This window comes from Fundulus heteroclitus, chromosome 4 (genome assembly GCF_011125445.2).
Source record: "Fundulus heteroclitus isolate FHET01 chromosome 4, MU-UCD_Fhet_4.1, whole genome shotgun sequence".
Taxonomy (NCBI): domain Eukaryota; kingdom Metazoa; phylum Chordata; class Actinopteri; order Cyprinodontiformes; family Fundulidae; genus Fundulus; species Fundulus heteroclitus.
The window spans coordinates 38,630,522-38,650,841 of NC_046364.1; the positions used below are offsets into that span (position 1 = coordinate 38,630,522).

At 41.5% G+C, this 20,320-nt stretch overlaps 1 protein-coding gene across 3 annotated transcripts in view; it reads right to left on the bottom strand.

Moving 5' to 3' along the window:
- ahctf1 (AT hook containing transcription factor 1) overlaps nt 1-20,320 on the bottom strand; it is a 28,139-nt gene that overhangs the window by 6,032 nt on the left and 1,787 nt on the right. For all 3 annotated transcript variants that reach the window (XM_021308063.2, XM_036136525.1, XM_036136524.1), the window contains exons 2-32: nt 17,526-17,652; nt 16,935-17,085; nt 14,569-14,671; nt 14,152-14,332; nt 13,257-13,464; nt 12,344-12,460; nt 12,132-12,216; nt 11,876-12,026; nt 9,342-9,474; nt 9,026-9,207; nt 8,784-8,845; nt 7,544-7,672; nt 7,153-7,243; nt 6,929-7,018; nt 6,381-6,521; nt 5,846-5,950; nt 5,429-5,525; nt 5,180-5,303; nt 5,031-5,087; nt 4,730-4,876; nt 3,959-4,149; nt 3,728-3,872; nt 3,490-3,621; nt 3,170-3,317; nt 2,928-3,078; nt 2,742-2,849; nt 2,336-2,480; nt 1,542-1,757; nt 738-1,419; nt 411-584; nt 178-283 (exon numbers count right to left, since the gene is read on the bottom strand). In XM_021308063.2, coding sequence (XP_021163738.2) covers nt 178-283; nt 411-584; nt 738-1,419; nt 1,542-1,757; nt 2,336-2,480; nt 2,742-2,849; nt 2,928-3,078; nt 3,170-3,317; nt 3,490-3,621; nt 3,728-3,872; nt 3,959-4,149; nt 4,730-4,876; nt 5,031-5,087; nt 5,180-5,303; nt 5,429-5,525; nt 5,846-5,950; nt 6,381-6,521; nt 6,929-7,018; nt 7,153-7,243; nt 7,544-7,672; nt 8,784-8,845; nt 9,026-9,207; nt 9,342-9,474; nt 11,876-12,026; nt 12,132-12,216; nt 12,344-12,460; nt 13,257-13,464; nt 14,152-14,332; nt 14,569-14,671; nt 16,935-17,085; nt 17,526-17,646 — 4,673 coding nt within the window. In that variant the 5' untranslated portion in view covers nt 17,647-17,652. The remainder of the gene's footprint in view (nt 1-177; nt 284-410; nt 585-737; nt 1,420-1,541; nt 1,758-2,335; nt 2,481-2,741; nt 2,850-2,927; nt 3,079-3,169; nt 3,318-3,489; nt 3,622-3,727; nt 3,873-3,958; nt 4,150-4,729; nt 4,877-5,030; nt 5,088-5,179; nt 5,304-5,428; nt 5,526-5,845; nt 5,951-6,380; nt 6,522-6,928; nt 7,019-7,152; nt 7,244-7,543; nt 7,673-8,783; nt 8,846-9,025; nt 9,208-9,341; nt 9,475-11,875; nt 12,027-12,131; nt 12,217-12,343; nt 12,461-13,256; nt 13,465-14,151; nt 14,333-14,568; nt 14,672-16,934; nt 17,086-17,525; nt 17,653-20,320) is intronic.

Sequence of the window (20,320 nt, forward strand, 5' to 3'; positions counted from 1 at the left end):
CTTATATAACATGTATAATAAAAGTCAGGAGAGAGAAGGCCGTGTGCTGGATCGGGGCCCTGTCCAATATCGGTACAACACTAATAAAAACCCAGGACTGCCTGCTTTGATGGTTGAATCTCTATTTCTGTCTTTTTAAAACAGCATTGTCACTGATTTTAGGAGAAGCGCCCGCACCTGTTTAAGGAGGTCTGGCTCAGCGATGCGCTGTGGATGGCTGAGCGGCTGAGAGGAGGAGACAGGGCCTCTCCAAAGAGCTGCTGGTCTACAAACTCCGTCAGATCTAAAGGGAAACAAGAAAGGTTCATTATTAAGACAAATTTACTGGAAATGTCAACGATTCACTCCAGGCTTTCCTTCATTTTTAGTGTTAACATCTATATGCGTGCTCTGCAAACGTTAGAGCTCACCTGTGGTCAGATCCTGATCCCGCGCTGCTTCGTTTCTGACGCTTTCTTCAGACGCTTTGGGTTTCTCAACGTTCAACTCGGCCGCCTCCCACTGAGCATTTAGCTCGTCACTTTTCACCAGCTGCTCCTCAGGTCGGACCTCAGGGCCTGAGCTCTCAGTCACCTGGTGACCAGCTGCACAACGCAGAGAACTCGTTAAAAGAGGAGCGGCGAAACTTCAAGCCAACGTGATTTCTTTCTCTCTAAGAGAATATTAACTCCAAAGGATTAGGCTGAAGCGTTTTGGAGGAAAGAAATCAACATCGTTGGTTAAAGACAATAACCTACCTTCATGGTGAGCAGTTGGCTCCTCCTCCTCAGGACTGGCCACATCCTCCCGTTTGCTCGTTGAGACAGTATCCAGACTCTCTTCTCTGTCAGATGCAGCTCCTTCCTCCTCGTGTACCTTCAGATCAGAAGCACCCTCGGCGACCTCCTCGCAGAGTCCTGCTTCCTCCAGAAACTCCTCTTCCTTCTCTGTATCCGCTGAAGTGAGGTTAAAGCTTTCCTCTGGGGTCATGTCCGACCTTTTGGGACCTTCTGGCTCTTTTTCAGTCACATGCTTGATGTTAAGTGTCACCACATCATCATCGTCGTCATCATCCTCTGCGACGTCGCGTCCCTGTGCCATGTTAGGGTCTTCTGAGAGAGGAGCATCATAGTACTCTAGAGTGGTGTCTGTTGACTGAACAGATATCTGGCTGGTGTCAAAGTTCACACTAAGGTGTGTCTGACTTCTAGCTGGTGGGTTTGCTTCTGCAGTTTCTTCCTGGGTGAAGGACGGCTCCCTCTCTGAGCACCTCAGCGGTGGCGAGGGAACGCCGCCATCTGGAGGCAGGAACTTTACACGAGGATGCACTTCTTCCTCCTCCTCCTCCTCCTCCTCCTCCTTAGCAGGCCGCAAAGACCAGGTCTTGCGTGTAGCTTTGGGGCCTCTGCTTAGCTGGCTGATCTCGCTGTCTGCTGCCATCTACAAAGAAATGCAAAGAAAACTTCCAGATTAAAAAAAAAAAAAAATCTACATCCACAAAGTAAACGAGAGGTCCAGTTACGTGACGCCAAGCGCAATCACTGATGTCATCAGCCGCTTACCCCGTTGGTCCACCGGATCCCCTTCTCCGTTTCACGAGCCTCGGCTTCTTCGATGAAGGTGATGCGGCTCTCTTTGCTGCGCAGAGGGGGGGTGACGGAGCGCCCGGGGGAGGCGGACGGCGTGGCGACCGGCGTAGGTCTCAGGCTGCTGCGCAGGATGGACTGGGGCGTGAAAGCTGAAAAGACGGGGCCTGAAGCAGCCAAGGCCCGCGCTCGCTGGGAGAGAAGAGAGCAGACAAAACGTATGGAGTCACGGCGCACCACCAGAGACGCGTCTTTGGACTTCTGCTTTTAAACAAATGACCTGTGACTGATTTTCTCACATTTATTGCCTTTTTACAAAGTACAGATGATCAAAGGTTTGCCAATTTAAATGTGAAATATGCCTGAAGTACCACCTCCAGCATGACAGCAATAAAATAAATGAAGCCCTTGTTTTGTACATAGTAGAGAAGGGCTGGAATCTGCTATTGCTGAATTTTGCAATGCTGATTATGATTAAGCAATGATTGTTTTCCAATCATTGCTTTGTCACCATTTCCTGTGAGCTTGTCCACTAAAAATTGTTTCAGCCTAAGCATGAAGGCAGGGAGGCCAATTGCTATTCAGTTCTGACTGTGGATTAATATATTGTGCTGCACTAATTCAGAATGGAATGTCAAATATGATGAGAAGGAACTGGAAAAACCTCATAAAACAGTCTTCAAACCTGTCAGGAATGCAAATCCAAAGGAAAAAAATGCTCCATCTACTAAACTTTTACCAAACAATTTAGTTTACATTTATGTACTCACTTTGACGACTTGTGGCGTTTGCAGCAAAGTGAGCTCAGGCGCTCTTCTTGTGCTCTTTGGAGACACCAGGGAGCTTGGAGGTCTGGGAGGACTGAGGAGAGGCCGAGGACTTTGACAGGAGGGGTGGACTACCAGATCCATCAGCCTGAGACACGTTAAGGAAGATAAATATCCACGTTTCATTATTTAAAATAGTTATTTCTGCAGAACATTATTAACATGAGTCAAGTGTTTCTGTGCATGCACTGACAGTGTGTGCATATCATTAAAAATAAAGAAAAAAAAATAGATTAATATCTATATTTTGTGTGTTGCAGACAGCAGTTTCCGAATAAATAAATAAAAAGAGTTAAAGGCTATCTCCAGAAATACTGAGACATAGCAGCATGGCTCTCTTCAGACATACCTTGACCTTCGTTTGGACGTCATGGTGATGGGCGTTCCTAGGAAGGGATCAAGAACCGAAAGGGCGGATGGCCTGGGTGTGGAGCTCTGAGCACCCCCTCTGTTTGGTCTGAGAAAAATATGGATCGGTCACATTACAACTAAACGTATTTAAATGCTGCAGAAGGCTTATGTATAAAATTCTCACGTCTTGGCTGGAGAGGACTGGGGTGTAGCATCTTTGCCTAGCCACACCTCCTGGATCTTGGAGAGGACGTTATCGATAAATCCAGCTCTGGACATCACCTTTTCGTTGGCAGAACGTTTGGTGATAGTAGACAGCGGCTGTGGCCGAGAAACTAAAGAGTGTAGAGCAAATACGAGAGGTTCTCTAAAGCAAGTGGCAAAACAGCGCAGTTAATCCATGTTCCCACAGAGGAGGGCCATTACCTTCTTTGCGAACGGTGGAGGGATGTTGGTAGGGCTTGGCTCTCTCCACCGCCAGCTTTCTTTGCACTCTGGGCAAAACTTTGCCATACTGGTCCATTATCGCGTTTCTGGTGGTGGATCGCTCTTTAAGCTTTGGGTCTCGCTCATTCTGCAAAAGAAGAAACAATGAGTTTTACACTTTTAACAATCCCTCAACACACAACCTAGTATTAATGTTAAGCCTTTTCTGTCAAAGATATCAAAGCTTTTGTACAGCTAATTCTGAAAAATCTAATAACTTTGTTAATATCTTAATAATGAGGATTTATTTTCCCACACACCACCAAGTTCATCTTGAGGGTTTGGTTGAGCTGCAGAGCAGGAATGTAGTTGGCCTGTTGGAGGTAATGAACCATCAGCAGTTCTCGGTTTTGAAGACCTCCTGTGCCTTGAAGAAACTTTTCCAAACAGTCCTGAGCCCAACAAAGAAGATCACAGATTAACAAAAACAAAAAAATACAATATGAAAGGTTGAGTAAAATAAGAAGCTGTCTCCAGTTTCAGACTGATAATGCTTACCTGTTCATTGAGGCCCAGAGGCAGTTTAAGCAGCTCTTTGATGAGGCCGAGCTCCTGGCAGCTCTCGTACAGGAAGCCCAGCATCTCAGCAAAATCCAAGCCGTTCGTGTGCTGCCGGAGTAAACACCACGCCTCAACGAGGCACCTAGAAGCAGAGCACCGTGGCTGGTTGGCACGTTTGAAACAGAGTTAAGCGTCGGTGCACAGAGACTGCTCACCAGACCGACTGACCTGTTGTGTAGCAGCACAGAGAGGCAGAGTTTGGCCTGGCCGGTGGAGGTAATCGGAGGCTTTGTCACGTGGAAGTAGCGGAGCGCCACCGACTGCTGGCCCTGACACATCAGCGCCTGCAGGACTCGCTCGTGCTGCCACTCGAAATGAAACTGAGAAGCAGCCGGGTGCAGGAGCAGATCGAACGAACTCTGAGGGGGTAAAGAAGAAAATACTGACGCAACAAATACAATAAACCCCAGAGAATCTACAAGCTACTGTCAATAGGAGGAGAGACTCCAGACCCAACGAGCGCAGGCAAACCCTCGGGTTAATACATCGCAGCACTGATGCAGTAATTTATACTAAATACAATCAACAGTACACTGACAGACTGCTGTGTAGGGTGACAATTTCTCCATTAAAAACCTTTTTTTTTTTTTTTTGGATTTTGAGTTTTCATCAGGATCCTTCATAACTATCAAAATTAACTAAGAAACCTGCTTGAAATACGTATATCATGTGCAACGGATGAAATTCAAAATAAGTTTCACATTTTCTATTAAACTACATAAACAAGTGAAATTTTCAATTATTTCCCTGCTTATCAAGATACACTCGTATACCTGATGTCTCACTGAGGACATAGTTAAAATAAGTCAGGCGACGCAGTACCAGATTCACGAATTACTGGATTTAAAGCTTAGAAAATAACAGAACTGCTGTCTCATTGGTAATTAATGCGCTTTCTCAGAACGGAAGTCCACCTGCAGCTAAATGATCCAATTTTACCTGATGGTCATGATGATCCAGTAGCCAGAGTCCTTGTACCAGTTTAACCAGTCCGATGGGGATGGCGAACGCCGTGGGGAAGGACTCTACTGATGTCCCATCCTTATTGGGGAAGGAGTACATGACATCCAACAACAGGTAAATCACCTGGAACCACAGGTCAAGGACGCTAATAGGGCTGTGATAGAGTTAACATTCATATTAACATTATGACCTTTCACAAAAGTCATGCTAAAAAGAAAAGAAAAAAACTGCTGAGGCAGAATGACACAGCAGCTTGTTGCTGTTAGCTCAAGGATACAATGGCGTGCTTGGTAGCTTCATCTATGTTGTCCAGAAGGTAGAGGTCAAGCAAGGCCTGTGGATCATAGACACCCAAATAAAATGCATCTCTTTTTTTAAGTTTCTTCTGCAGAGATTAAATACATCACAAAGAGTACATCTCCCTACATGCAGCGTAGGTGGTGGGTACTGCCCTGTTCCACCCTCATCCCTTTTCCACAGATCGGTCAGAGATTCCCCACACTGTCCAACCAGACCATCGATCATGAGGCAGTCTGCACACCATTTGCTCCTTAAAGAGAGGACAGAGAGGACATACGCATGAAAACCTAAGACAGTAAAAATCCTCAACATAATATCTCGATGTCCCCTTGAATATATTAAAAATATGTGACTGGTCGTGACTTCAGGACTCACTTGGCATGCTTGGCCAGCTCCTCCCTGCGTATGGAGTAATAGCTACTGATGACCGAGTGAGTAAAGAAAGGCCTGGGAATCTGGAGAGCATCTTCATCTGAGGGGAGAGATCAGCGAGGGCAAATATGATGAGTACAGGGATGGTTACAATATGCCTTCATTTAAAACCATCTATTCTACATAAATCAAGGTGTGTACCAAATGAATGCAGGGGACAGGGTCTCCTTTAATAGATTTTTGGGTTGTTTTAGGAATAATCAAAACTGGAACCTCATTATTTCTTCACTTAAAAGGTTTTTCTAATACAAGTCTTCAGGTTGCACTATAATTTTCCTTCATTCTTAAGGAATTAGCTGAAACAGGATTTCTTTTAATAACTTTTATAAAAAACCAGAGTTTGGGTGAGCATCTCTTTACCTGATCCCTCCGGGAGCAAGCCGGTACGACAGAACCAGAGGACCACTTGAGCGTATTTAGAAATTAAACTGGACACCATGTTCTTGTTCATCAGACCTGCCAAACCTGCAAAAAAAAAAGACATCTAAAGTTGATAAACAACATCTTAAAGTGATACTAAGAAAACCTGACATTGCTAAACACTGAAAATATTATGAAGATATCAATTACGTTTCTTCGTTGAAACTCTTTCTTCTGTACCATCGCTATTACCTGACCAATCTCTTAGAACTTTTTGATTTAATCACTAAGAACTATAATATCAGGCTATAAAGAGCAGTGAAAGTCCATTAAAGTCAACAAATGCACTGCCAAGCCCACGCCACCTGGAACATGCAGCCTTTTCACCCGCTATACATAACTACAACCAGCTGTGGAAAAACAGATTATTAGCCTCAGTGGCTTTTCTAAAAAGGCATTTGAGAAGGAACGGGTGAAAGTGGTTTTACTGACATCACAGGCTAATAAAAGCCCCGTATTTGTGCGGGTAAAGCACCTTGCTGTGTGAGTTCCTGAGCTTCACTGAGCATGCAGTGGAAGATGGCACTGAGGTTACTGAGCAGCCGCTGGGTGTGCTGCAGCAGCTGCAGGGTCTGAGAGTCGGTGAAGTTGGTAGAGCTGTCGAACAACGGGGCACCTTCAGAACAAACACACGCATACAGAGAAATATAAACCCACGGGAAACATTTGATATCAACCACAGGAGCCTGTAATAGGACCATGAAAAGGTAAGTTTGTGATATTTCTAATGTTACATTGTGCTGCAGAAGTCTGTGTGGTGATTGGCCTGGAAACCCTACAAAAAGCAGGTTATGCAAATATATCTGATCTATTATATGAAAATAAGACATATGCAAATGTGTTAGAGAAACAAAGATGTTTCTATGTTTTTTTTATGTTGCAGAAACATTTTAACTGCTTCTTAATTTCCAATTTGATTATGATTTTTGAGTCTATTTAGATTAGGAAAACTTGAAAAAGATCAGTAAAGGTTTCCTTTGAGCATCAAACTTGTCTAAAGAGACCTCCTATATAAATACATACAGATGCCATCCAGCTCCTCTTTGGTCTGGACCACTTTGTTCCAGGCCCAATCTAGGATGTAGCGCAGGTTCAGGGCCGATCCGGGTTGTTCTGTTTGGGGAACGAAACCAGGAATTGACAGAAGAAACACTCGGCAGTACAGCTAAAAGGTAGGAGTACATGCTCGTATGATTCGTCTTTATTTGCATGTTTAAAACTACAACATTAACCATCCTTTCCCTTACCTTCAGCGGTCCACTGCTTAATACAACCAGTGATCATCCCCAAGGAACTGGTCTCCACTGCTGTTGATAGGATGGCATCAAGCTGCTCCTCCTGGGGACCAACAGGAAGGTGGAAGTAGACATTACTAAACCTTTCAGCATGAATATATAATTAATTCCCTTAATTACTGAAATAGTTTAAAAAGGTGTTCTTAAAAAAAAAACAAATGATGCTGGCTCTGATCGGGTTTGTCTCTTTCAAGAATGCCATTGATACTAGATGTCAGCAAAATACAGACGGCTGACCAATAAACCGTGTTTCGTTTAACAATTAAACACCTTGATGTACAACAGAAAGACCATATTTGAGCAAACAAAAGGAGCTGTTTGTATCTAGAAAGCCTCTAGGTACCTGAGAGAGGTTTGCTGCCTGAGCGTCTGACACGCGAGACGAGAGGAGGCCAGACATAAGGCATTGGGAGTAGCCGATGGAGATGATGTCACTGGAACAAGGCGCAGCTTTCTTCAGGAAACTTAAGGTCTGGATGGAATGGCAAAAAAAAAAGTGCTGGTCTAAAAGCCCGATTTAAATTCTACAAAGATCCTACGTGTAGGTCAGGACTGTTAAAACATGTCATCTGATTTAGGAATATCTAACAGTATTTGTTTCACTGCCTCGCAAAAGCAATCATTCTCCTTTAACCTTTTCACATTTTGTGAAAATATGGACTGAATTTATTTTGCACTTTTCCAGTCATGCTGACGCCTCAAAGCGCTTTACACCAAGTTGCATTCACAAACACGCATACATTCATACTCCGATACGCAGATCGGTAGGCATCAGTGGAAACGAACCACAACTCCACTGCAGCTGTCTCCAGCAGCGACTTGAAAGATTCAGCCAGTATTTTTAGCTCTGATGTGTATTCAGTCACTTTTAATCTCATATCTTTAAGTAAAATCCAGTCAAACCAACAGGTTTGACCTAATAAACAATTATAATCCACCTGTCTGCCATTAAATCTATCTACCATTTCTCCAGCAGCTTTATGGGTTTGTTAAGAGAACAAATAGCATCATAAAGATCTAGAAACAAAACAATCGGGTCAATGAGAAAGCTATGGAGAAGTTTAAAGCAAATTTACATACTTAAAAACACCTCAGACATTGACAGCATAGCCCTGTAACTAGAAACCTGCCCAAACAAGGCTGACTAAACTGAGGCTGGGCAAATAGTATGTTCAGAGAAGCAGTTTAGAGACCCATGGTAACTCTGGAAAAGCTGCACCAATGCACAATTTAAAGAATCTGTGGACAGGGTGAGTATTAATCATGAACTCTACAAATCTGACTTTTATGGGAGAGAGGCAAAAAGAAAGCGGCTGGTGAAGGAAAGCCAGATTTGCCGTATGCCACCAGGCATCTAGAGGACAAAACCAACAGAACAAGGTGTTCTTCTGACATGAGACCAGAAAAAAAAAGAAAGAAAACCGGTACATCACCATGAACACACCACCCCTGCAGTGAAATGTGACACCATCCAGACGTTTAAAATAAATTACACATAAGGGCGATGTAATATGTCAAAACATGAAACAATTTTAAAAAGGCCAAACTATATGAATGTTGAACGTAATTCACCACAAACTTGCCTCTTTTTGATGCCCAGTGCAAGTTAAGTGCACAATTCCAGTGTTAAGTAAGCAAGTAGCATCTGGAACAGAAAAAAACAACAACAACAACAGGCTTTTAAAGTCTTATTTGTAATGTTAGAGTATAAATATACAATAAAAAGCAAAGAGCCTACAGAGATGCAGTTAAATACAACTTTTTTTTTTTCAGTTTTAAAATAAATATAAAGATATTGTGGAACATATACAAAATCTTAACCAACCGAAGTTATATGTGGTTGGGTTGAAGTACTGTTCTGGAGGCGGGCAGGTGAAGGGCAGGCCCCTGCTCAGGCTGCGCTCATGTACAACCACGTCCAGGAAGCTGTGGGGAGACACCATCTGCACCACGGAGTCCAGGGACCAAACTGCCAGGTAGGGACAGTCCTGGAGAGACTCCCCAGTTCTGTCCAAGAGACCAGTCAGCATAAAACGTTTATTTACAAACCCAAGCATGCATCAGTGGATTCCTTTGGCACTTAAATTTGCAAAGCAACCTAGATAAACATGAGCTTAAATGAAAATAAGTCTCCACGGTACCTTAGAGAGTCAGGCATCTGTGCATGGTACCAACGATTGATGTCAAAGACGCCTATATACGTAGAGGGACTTCCCTGACCGTAAGCCTTGACTTGCCAACAAAAGATGGACAGGCTGGTGTCAGGGGATGCAACTGTGGAAAAAAAATAACCATGAGAGATTAAGAATGGAGTAAATTAAAATTACAGCAGGTATCTGTCAGGCACAAAAAACAGAGGGCTGTAATCTAAAGTGCAAAACTTGTACACAAGTTACGTTTTTTTTGAAAATCTGGATAATGAACATCAAAGAATATTTCTGAGCAGCCCACATCATATGTCATCAATCTGGTTTCAGGAAACAGTACCATTACAGCCACCATAAAAGTTGTCAATGACATTGTTGATTGTTTATGGGCATAGATAGGCTGTGCTCCTGTCCCTTTAAGAAACTGCGCTACGTGTACAGTCTGTATTCACGTGACTCCACCCCATCCAGTCTGAAACAATGGAGGAAATTTCAAATGTTGAAGCGGTGGCTGGGGCAGATCTGCTCCAGGAGGAAGAGGAGCAGCTGTTAAATACATTGCAGTCACATCTGATCTCTGGTCTAGTCGCACAATGGACCCGTACATTAGCCTGACTGTACATTACATTAGTGACAAATGGAAACTGCACACCAGAGTCCTTGAGACGACATATTTCCCGGCCAATACGTAAATGGTGGGACCAGCTTTAAGCGCAATGCTGCATTGGACATCAAAGAAGAGGTCCTCGTCGGTATTACTACTGGCAACGGCGCAGGCCTAGTTAAAGCTGCCGAGCTCCACAGATGTATGCGAGTGCCGTGTTTTGGACGCAGGCTGCACCTGGCAGTCGGTAAGCGTGCACATCTTAATGGAGTTACCCATGTATAAAGGTGCCGCCGCTCCACAGCGTAATCCTTGTCTCATAATCTTTAACCCGTATGCTCTGTTAGGGGAATTTGTGTAGTTGGGAGTTGCATCTATTAAGATAATTTAGCTGTGATTGTCCAGGGGAGATAAACCATCAATATAAGTGGTTGTGAACACCTCGTTGTCGAAGTGAACAGCGCAGTATATCACAGGGTTTTCCAGGCCCGTCATGCTTTACTTGCAATGTTCATCGATGTTCTCAGTGTTTATTAGCTTGACGCAAACTACGGTACCAAGCCTGCGTCACACAACGCTCCTCGTGCTTACACTCCTCATATGATTAATAACAGGGTGGAAATCTCTCACTCATCCCTGTACTTTATATTCTCAGGTCAACTGGCCATCATTATCAATCCGTAGACTCACGCATTGTTACATTTTCATCCCTAAAGTTACGCTTGGACTGTTCCCACCTTATTTATCCTCCTCCTACTGTCACTTAGTCCAGCCACGGGCTTTGCTCCCTGGACTTTATCTGCTTTAGCGTGCCGTTAGTATGATCCGAACTTGGGAAATAAGGCATTTTCTTACTCAGCCCCGTCAGCTAGGACAACTCTACACCAGGATCTGAAACCATCCATGTCTTACTGCACTGCAAAAAGAAAACTAAAAGTAAGTAACATTTTCTTGAAATTAGAGTATTTGCACTTGATTTGAGCAGGTAAATAAGATGATCTGCCAATGGAATAAGATTTTTTGCACTTAAAATCATCTCCATCATCTTATTTCAAGTGAATATATCCAATTATCTTATTTTAGGAGTAAAAATACTAATTCCATTGGCAGATAATCTTGTTTAATTGCTCAAATCAAGGACGAAAACACCAATTTCAAGAAAATTTGTCTTATTTTAGTTGCCTTTTTGCAGTGTGTACTGTAAGTTACTGTAATTATAACTGTAACAACAACTGTAATTATAACTGTAATAACCAACATGCAATAACTAATGTGCAATTCTATTTAATACACTGTGCAATAATCCTGAAAGAAGTGACTTTTGCTGCTACTACACTCGAATATATGTCAATACACACGCGTATAAGTCACCTGTATATGTAAATAAGACATCCTCTGCCATATTTCTTTTTGTATTTTTCTTTTTTTACCTACTCCTTTTGATCCATGGTATAACGAGGACACACTGTGTATATATTTGATGCACCTCGTCCTACTTGACTCCTTCTTCCTATGATTACTGAGCCGATGTGACATGTGAATTTCTCCAATGTGAGATCAATAAAGCCTATCTTATCTCTTATCTTATCTTATGTTGATTCCTCTGGAACAATTTACATTTCCTTTAAGAAAAATAGAGAAATCGTCCAACAAAACTTGCTCCTGTTTTAGGTCATATATTTTGCTAGCTCATTTAATCTGAAACGTATATTTTAATGATTGATATGGTTACTGTTTGTAACGTTTGCTGATGTTTGTTTTATCAAAACCGGTCTCTCTTGGAAATGAGATCTCGGCTCGCCCGTATAAACAAAAGTTAAATTAAAAACGAAAAGAAAAAAAAAAGAAAAAAAAAAATAAAAATAGAAAAGTTAGGGTTAAGTGCTAAAAATGGTAAAAGTTTGCAGATCAACCAAGTGCTAACCTTCATTCATACTGTCGTCCCTGTCAGGATGGGCTCTGAATTTCTCAATTGTCTGGCAGCTCAGCAGACGGGTGTTTGAGGCCTGAGCCCTGAGAGGGAAAGATGTGCCGCTTAAATCCTGACTGTAACGTTCCTCGCAGTACTCAAGACCCTGCGTGAGAAGAACAGGAGGATGGGAAACCGTGAAAGTTACTACACAGAATTTAACCTTTTTAAAAACAGAGTGGACGTCAGTGAGACTGACAAAACTGCAAACCTCATAGAGGATCTTCCCAGAAGTCAGACACTTTCTTTCACTGAAGGCCAGCTGGAGCAGGTGAAGGCTGACCAGATCTCCCTCACTGTGTGAGAGTAAAATAGAACAGAATAAGAACTGAGGTGAGACGGCGGTAGTGCTTACTTTAGTCTAAAACTAAAAAACGACGATGGCACAGAATCCAGATAAGAAGAACAAAATCTAATTCTTACAGATCCTGAGAGGACTGGACAGCCCAGAGGTAGCAGCAGTTTCTGGGGTCATTCTCTGGCTCCTGGAAGGTGAAGGCGTAAACAGACACCCTGCCTCCCTCCAACTGTGAGTGGTATCTAAAAAAGAAAATGAACAAAATAACACATTAATAAAGTTTTTCTAATAAGTAGGGCTGGACAACACATAAGTTTCTTCCCTCAGGCTGCCTCTCTGATACCATGCAAATCTGCAACCAACCCAACCACGTCTTCCTCTTTTGTAAAAACACTTATTTACAAAACAAAATAATTTTTATACATTTATACATAAAATGTCTTCATCTAGAGCACAATGGAACTGAAGTCAAGCTCCTTGTTTGCATGCACAAAGCCGAGATTAAAGGTTATTTTTTTTTTAAAGTAATACATTTTCAATGAATTGTAGGGTATTATTCTTTATCTTCATGTTCTGCAAGTAAATTATATGTTTATTTGGTATATTTCTGAATATATTTATGCTGCATTAAACAAGTATCACCAAATCTATTAGAAGCATGGAGAGATTATGGCTGTAAGTTGTTTTTACCACTTTATATATAGTATAGGAACATTGAATCACTAACTGAAAAAAAAAATCTGTTATGTTTCTATAGATATTACGACCCATTGAAACAATACTACACAAAATCAAAGATGAGTGAATGTATTTACATTTTTTTTTCTTTGCAACTCACTAAATGCAGAAATAAACAAAAGTCTCTGTATGGCAACAACAAGGGCTGAAAACAAAGTTGTTCTGGCTGTGGTGGGTGTAGAATCCACCTACTGCTGTCACTTAACACACAGAACTATTTATACAGTTTTTATTTACACCCACACTACAACATTTTAGGCTCTTCCTGTTACACTGTACAGATAAAAGACAAATACTCACTCCTTCTTTAGAGACTTCATGTTCCACAGCTGTAAGTGTCCATCAGAAAATCCCACTGCCAGCTGGTTGGTTCTGGGGATGTACTGCAGGGCTGTCACACCGACGCCGCTGGGCGAGTTCAGCTGCAGACACAGATGGCGGCCCTGCCTGGTGCCGACCTCCCTGAGCCTGGGGATGTCTTCAGGAGATTTGGTCACCACCTGCAGGTCTGCAAACAGACAAATAATAACACGGGCGTTAAGTAAAGATAAAATAGTAAATATGGCTGGGTATCATCTAACAAGAGCCGATACGATTCTCTATACATAGCTCACGATACAATAAGTTTCTCGATATAGCTCAGCTTGATTTGACTCCAATATCGATATTTATTAGTTTCAAATGCATGGAACAATCAATCAACAAAACCAGCCAAATATCCTATTTATGTTCAATTTATTAAACACTGATATATTATTAGGAAAATAAAGTGCATTTGGTTCAATGCATTTAACGTATCACATAAACCAAAAATACGCCTAAACGTCAGATTTTAGGGATGAAGGCGATTCAAAAATCCTGCCGGCCGTTCCGCAAATTCGTCTCACTTGCTTGTCCTCTCTGTGAACAGTAATGGCGCGCTGTAATAACGCATCCTAGGGGTTGGGAGGTATATCAATACTGAGAGCCAGAATATTGATATAAAATAGTTTTTTAAAAACATTGATATTAATCTTTGTATCGATTTTTATGCACAGCCCTAATAGTGAAGCAGTCCCGAACATTTTGGAATTTAGATAATTCACCGACCCAGACTCCACCCTGATAAAGACGTAGCACAAACCGGGAAAAAGAAAAGTTGTTTAAAAGGAAATTTAGGGGCCAATAAGGGGTCCTTTTTGTTTCCCCATCTCACCTGATGCCTCCAGTTCACTCTGGCTGCAGGACAGGTCATCCAGACAGAGGTCCACAAGCAGGACGTGACCCAGATCTGTTACCACTGCAGCAATGCCGAAGAACCAGCGTAAACTCTGGTGGAGGTGCTGGGTGGATGTGCTTGCTCCGCCATAACTCACTAGAGGCTCAATAGCTGTAATCTGGGTAGAAAAAGGACGAACATATGAAGGTTAGATACTTTAGGCTGAGTGATCGTGACTTAATTTTGTAAGTCAAGTCTTTTTTAATGACAGACTCACAGCACCACTTGTTTACAACCATCTTCTCTCAACAAGAATTTCACAGGTTTTCCCTCTTTGTTGGAAAGTTTGTCATAAATTGTCAGCTCTTAAACCTTTCTTAGAAATAGAAGAGAATCACTGAATAACAGACCCACCCTGCCTGGTATGACCACAGCTTTCACCACCCTGGACAGTCCCAAGTCATAAAGACACAGCACGCTGCCTTCTGTTTCCTCCAAGCCGACTAATAACCCAGACCTGGAAACAGAAACAGAAAAGCATTTGTTATACACTAACAGTATAAAGCTGCATACATAAAAGAACATTATGTGATAAATTAAAATGCATCTTATGTTATTGTCAAACTACTTGTTTTCCACCTCTTACAAAACAAAAATAAATGTATTTGAGCAACAGATGTAGCGACATCAGACACAGGCTATATTAGTAGCACTAAAAATCACACAGAAGTGAATTGAGATAATGTTAAAAAAAAAGCAGCACTAAGAACATGCAGTTCTATTTAATATTAGTGATTTTTTCTCTATAAGCATTTTGCCTGACTAAACACAAACTATAGACTGTTTTGCCTGCAGCAGACTCTGTCTTCATCACTATACTCTCATTACGGTTTACTAACTGAAAACAGCATGAAGTATTAAGGTACCGTTTACTGTTATTTTGAAGAAACTTTTCATGAGAAATGGTGACCCTGTGATATCAACACACCAACTAACTTCCTCTGCAAACCCAAAAACCAACTGCATGAGTGGGATTGTTACCGTTTTCACTGTTGGTTCCATAAGATCAGCTAGAAATGCTGCTCATACCTTTCAAAACTAAATAAATCCAATCATGATGTTCTGCTGAGCAGTAAAGTTGCACTACTTTTAGTAAATGCTGTAGTGCAGAAGCTTTTTGGAAAGTTTTATTTCCAGAAGCAGTTTTTCATTTTGTACAGGTCTGACGTTTTATAGGCAAAAAGGCAACATTTTCAGACACTTGTCGGCATTACCGTCACTAAAGATTAAACTAAATGGTGAGTTTCTCTGCCTATTTTGCCACCAATACCAAAGCCTTGACTAAAGTGCAGAAGTAATAAAGACTGCATTTATCTACATATGGCGTGTGCCCCTGGTGCAGATGTTGCCTGCACCACAGGTAGGTTTGAAGCTGATATACATGAGAATCATCAGTGGGTAAATCATCAGCAGCTAAACCCCTGGTTACCTGTAAAAAAAGGCTTTTTTTAAGAAAATCAAGTTGCAGCTGTAACTATGCTTCTGTGAGCTCCTGGGTGACTGTTCGTCACACCAGTCACTCAGATCTTCTCCACCGTGAGAAGATCCCTGTGGTGTTTAGAGAGCAGCCAGGTAGGCTACACATACGCAGCTTTGTTTACACTAGATCTGGACCTGCATGAAGCCAAAAGAGACGGAGCCACTTTGATTACTGCCTCTGCTAGAAGGAAATAAACCAGAATCTCTATTAAGTTGTATCTAGAGCTAACAATATCCCATCAGCCACTCTGTTGTCAGAACTGGCCTCATCTGAATCCAACAGAATCCTGTAAACTTTATCACGACACAAAGGTATTTTTCTTCCATATTATTCGGTATCACAATTTCATGTAAAAACACTTTTGAACTGTTATTACTACTTTTAACCTTGCATTTTCAGCACTTATGGCTCCACAGTAATCGCTTCTTAGAAGTAGGAACTAGGGCTGATCAATTAATCGCATTTTCAATATAATTGGATTTAAAAAAAACGCAATTTCCAAATCGCAGAGGTCTGCAATTTTTGGCTATTTAACAATTAGTGAATCAGACGCGTCCTTTAGGTGTCAGTAATATGTTTAAAGTGGGTTTACCTCCACATGGAAGGGAAGACAGTTGCAGCAGTGAGATAATCTAACTTTTCTACTTGTTTTAGAGTTTATATAAATATACATAGCATTAATTTCTGGTCAATCAGTTTAATACAAAGACTTGCTTGTTGGTTGCACTTTATGTTCAACAAGGATCGATGTCCAAATCAATTAAAAGCTGTTCTCTTGAATAATATTCTGATTTATAAAAACATTAAAAGTTCTTGTTTTTAAATAGTCCTTGTTTACAAACATCTTTATTTAGAGGCCATTTTTGTTGCTTGTGGATAATGCAGAAATTTTGGTTGAAATATATCGTAGGCAGAACGCAATCATTTCTGCTCCGAGTTGAGATGCTGTGGGTCTTTTAGCGACTAATCCGCACGGCAAGGAAACAAACTGATCTGTTGTTTTGTATATGTTTAAAAAGACATGATAAATTAAACTGGGGGGGGAAAATCGCATTAAATCGCTATATTAAGGTAAAAAAAATCGCACTTAGATTATTTTCCAAAATCGTTCAGCCCTAGTAGGAACGTTAAAACGGCAACTGATATGGGTCTAATAATCATCGATCTACGACAAAGAACGAGAAAAAAACAAAAAAACAAAACACAGACAGCCCTAAGAAGAGTGAAGTGGAGCTCTGACCGTTTGAGCCAGCTAAAATCCCTGGCAGCCAGGACAACGGGCGGGTTCTCTCCTCCGCCACTGAAACAGTACGCAGACAGCCGCTCCCCTGTCACTGCGTGGACCACCTCCAGATTGGCTCCACTGGCCAGCCAGGCCAACCCGCTGCGCTCTACATATGTAAATAAAAAAAAAAAAACCTGGGTTATAATTTATGTTACAGCTAAACAATTCAGTATTAAAGTAGGTGAATGTAATCTAGGAATCATTGCACCTTTTTCTGTAAACAACTGCAAAAACAACAATGCAAGAGAAACGCGTGTCGACATTTTCTGTGAATGTGAATTCAGAATCGCCAGCTCAGCAGAAACATTGACGTCGTAGCTGCAGTCTGATATGGACTGTGACTGAATTCCTTTAAGCTGTTGGATTTGCACGTTTCATACCAAAAACACATCTCCTACAGCAGGAACTAACTCAAACAAATACTTCCTCCATTTGATTCTAAAATATAACATTACTAATTCCTTCAAACGATGTTCTACTTTTGTTAACAACACTCTTGTTCGCGGAGAAAAGGATGAATTATTGATAATATGCAAGCTTGCTTACCGACAGTGAACTTGCCATGGAGAACACAGTCCAGGCTGATCTCATCCTCACCCAGAGCATCTAGGGTCACTCCTGAGAAGGGCAGCAGGCTGCTGGTGACTTGGGCAGTCAGGTCATGCATCGTTCACTGGGTCAACAAACGCAGACAGAAGATCATTTGATAACCGGGCCACATTTATTCCTTACACAGAACTATTTTAGTGTCTATGATCTAAATAACACGCTCCCAAACTATCCTTAAACTCTAGAGGACGCATGTGTCGACTCGGTATCCATGTGCTCGGCTGGGTCTTTAGCTCAAACAGGGGCTTTGTTTTCGAAGCACAGCTGCTGACAACTGGGCCTGAAACTGAGCTTTGGTCCCGATCAACAGGCGGCCGCACATCTGCTAGCACATGTACGGCCTGACAGCAAGCGCCGATGAACGGCTGGAGTAGAGGACGACAAGAGCAACTAACGAGGCAACTGCGGGGTCAGGCTTTCTGCTTAATGTCTGTCTTACTGAAGCTTTTAAGAAAACTCAATATAACACTTAAGCCTTAAGCACCACTCATCTCAATGAGCCAGAGAGTCTGTGATCCATTAAACAAAGCAATCTGAGGTTTTTAACGTTTACTCTGTGATTCTTGGAAACTGGCTGTCCTTCTTTTTTAAAGTAAACCTGGCTTGGCGTACTGTGCGTCCAAACCTAATCAGAGGAACAACAGAGACAATCTGAGGAAGAAAAGCCTTTCTATAGACAGATAACTGAGATATGCATCTGGCCCTTCAGAGATGGTCCAGGTACCGTATGGCAACATTTTGGATAATAGTATGAAAATCTATTTTGTCAGTGTTGACAATTTTGAGACTTTTTTTTTTTTTTAAATCACCAAAATAAAACAGAAATTAGTTATACGGCTGTGTAACAAAATGCTATGTGCCTGAAAGACTACATTTAGATAGATGTATGCATCTATTTCAATGTATATTTGATGCAAAAAGTGTATCAAAGTACTCTATTGGTTGCATTATTTAACAAAAAAAGACTTTTCAGTAATTTGACATGCACTTCACTGATCTGAGGAAAACTGGCTGGCCTCTGGTCGTCTGATTCATCTCCACTCAAAACATCTGAGCAGTACTGAACAAAAAAGCCTGACATGTGTTTCCTATACGGCTGTTTCCTTTATTGATGAACTTCTATTTTCTTGGGTTGGCAGGTAGCTTACATCTGGCCTGCTGTTCTGTTTATCTGGAGTGGAGGCGTCGGCTGCTGCTGCTCCATCTTTCAGTGTTTAACCCGTTTTCTCTCGCAGCCTTCGCTACTGACTGAGCTTTTATGTGCTCTTTCATCTTATAAACCAGGACTGTCCACACTTTTCCGCTCGTGGGCCGAAACTGTCAAGTCAAAAGCACCCGTAGGCCAAAATATAAATAGAAATGACATAACCAAAAAAAATAAAAAAATGTTTAACCTGATGGGCAAAATATGATCATTTTAAACTATCTGTATTTAGCAAATTTTAATACATAAATTCTAATTAGGGTTTAATGCACCAAAGTCTGCATTTGAGATAGCTTTGGTCCCATTTACTAGGAAATTAAAGAGAATGTAAAAAGTTTGGTCATTAAAAGACATGTTTTGTGTTGTACCGAACATTTAATTGTAAGATTTGAAGTTGTTCGCAATAGTTGAAACCTAATTAAATTCAATTAAATTGTATTTATATAGCACCAATTCGCAAGATGTACTCTCCAGGCACTTTACAAAGTCAAATTCAATCAAATCATACGCAATTAAAAATAAAAAGTTTTCATCTGCACAAGCCACCAGGGCTGGTGGGCCAAATCTTTGTTGAAATGCAGTTTAGGGGCCACACAAAATCAGTACAGGGGCTGCAAATGGCCCCCGGGCCACACTTTGGACACACCTACTATAAACTCAAGAGTTTATATGCTCAGCTGCGCTTCTTTTCTCGAAGAAGCCACTAAAAGGAGCTAGTACTGCCATCACCCTTTTACTTTCCTCAAACATAGAAAGTACTGCTGGTCCTGCTGGAGGTTTATTCCTGTTAACGTGGAGTTTTCCTCTCCACTGCCACTACATGCATGCTCAATATGAGGGGTTGCTGCAAAGTCAACGCCACATTTGCTCCATGCTCTTCCAGGATGAGCCAATGATGCACGGCAGTGATGCATAGGATTAAAGGACTGATGTCTCAGCAGGATCTGGAAAAACTAATCCATGCGTTTATATTTAGTTGAATTGATTACTGCAACGGTGTTTTCACAGGACTTCCTAAAAAGTGGATCAGACAGCTATAGCTGATCCAGAACGCTGCTGCCCGCGTCCTCACTAAGACTAAGAAAGTAGAGCACATAACCCCAGTTCTAAAGTCCTTACACTGGCTCCCTGTATCTCAGAGAATAGACTTTAAAATACTTCTGTTAGTCTATAAATCCTTAAATGGCTTAGCACCTAAATACATCACAGACTTGTTATCAGTGTATCAACCCTCCAGACCACTAAGGTCTTCTGGCTCCAGTCTACTCCACATACCTAGAACCAGAACTAAACATGGAGAAGCAGCATTTAGTTCCTAGGCTCCACTTATCTGGAACAAACTTCCAGAAAACTGTAAAAGTGCGGAAAGCCTGAGTTCTTTTAAATCAAGATTAAAAACACATCTGTTTAAAATTGCCTTTGACTGTTCTAGTTAAACAGTTTTACTGTTTTTAATGTTCTTTTTTGTTACTACATTCTATCCCTACTTGCTTTTATTCTATTTTCTATCTACATTTTATTATTTTGG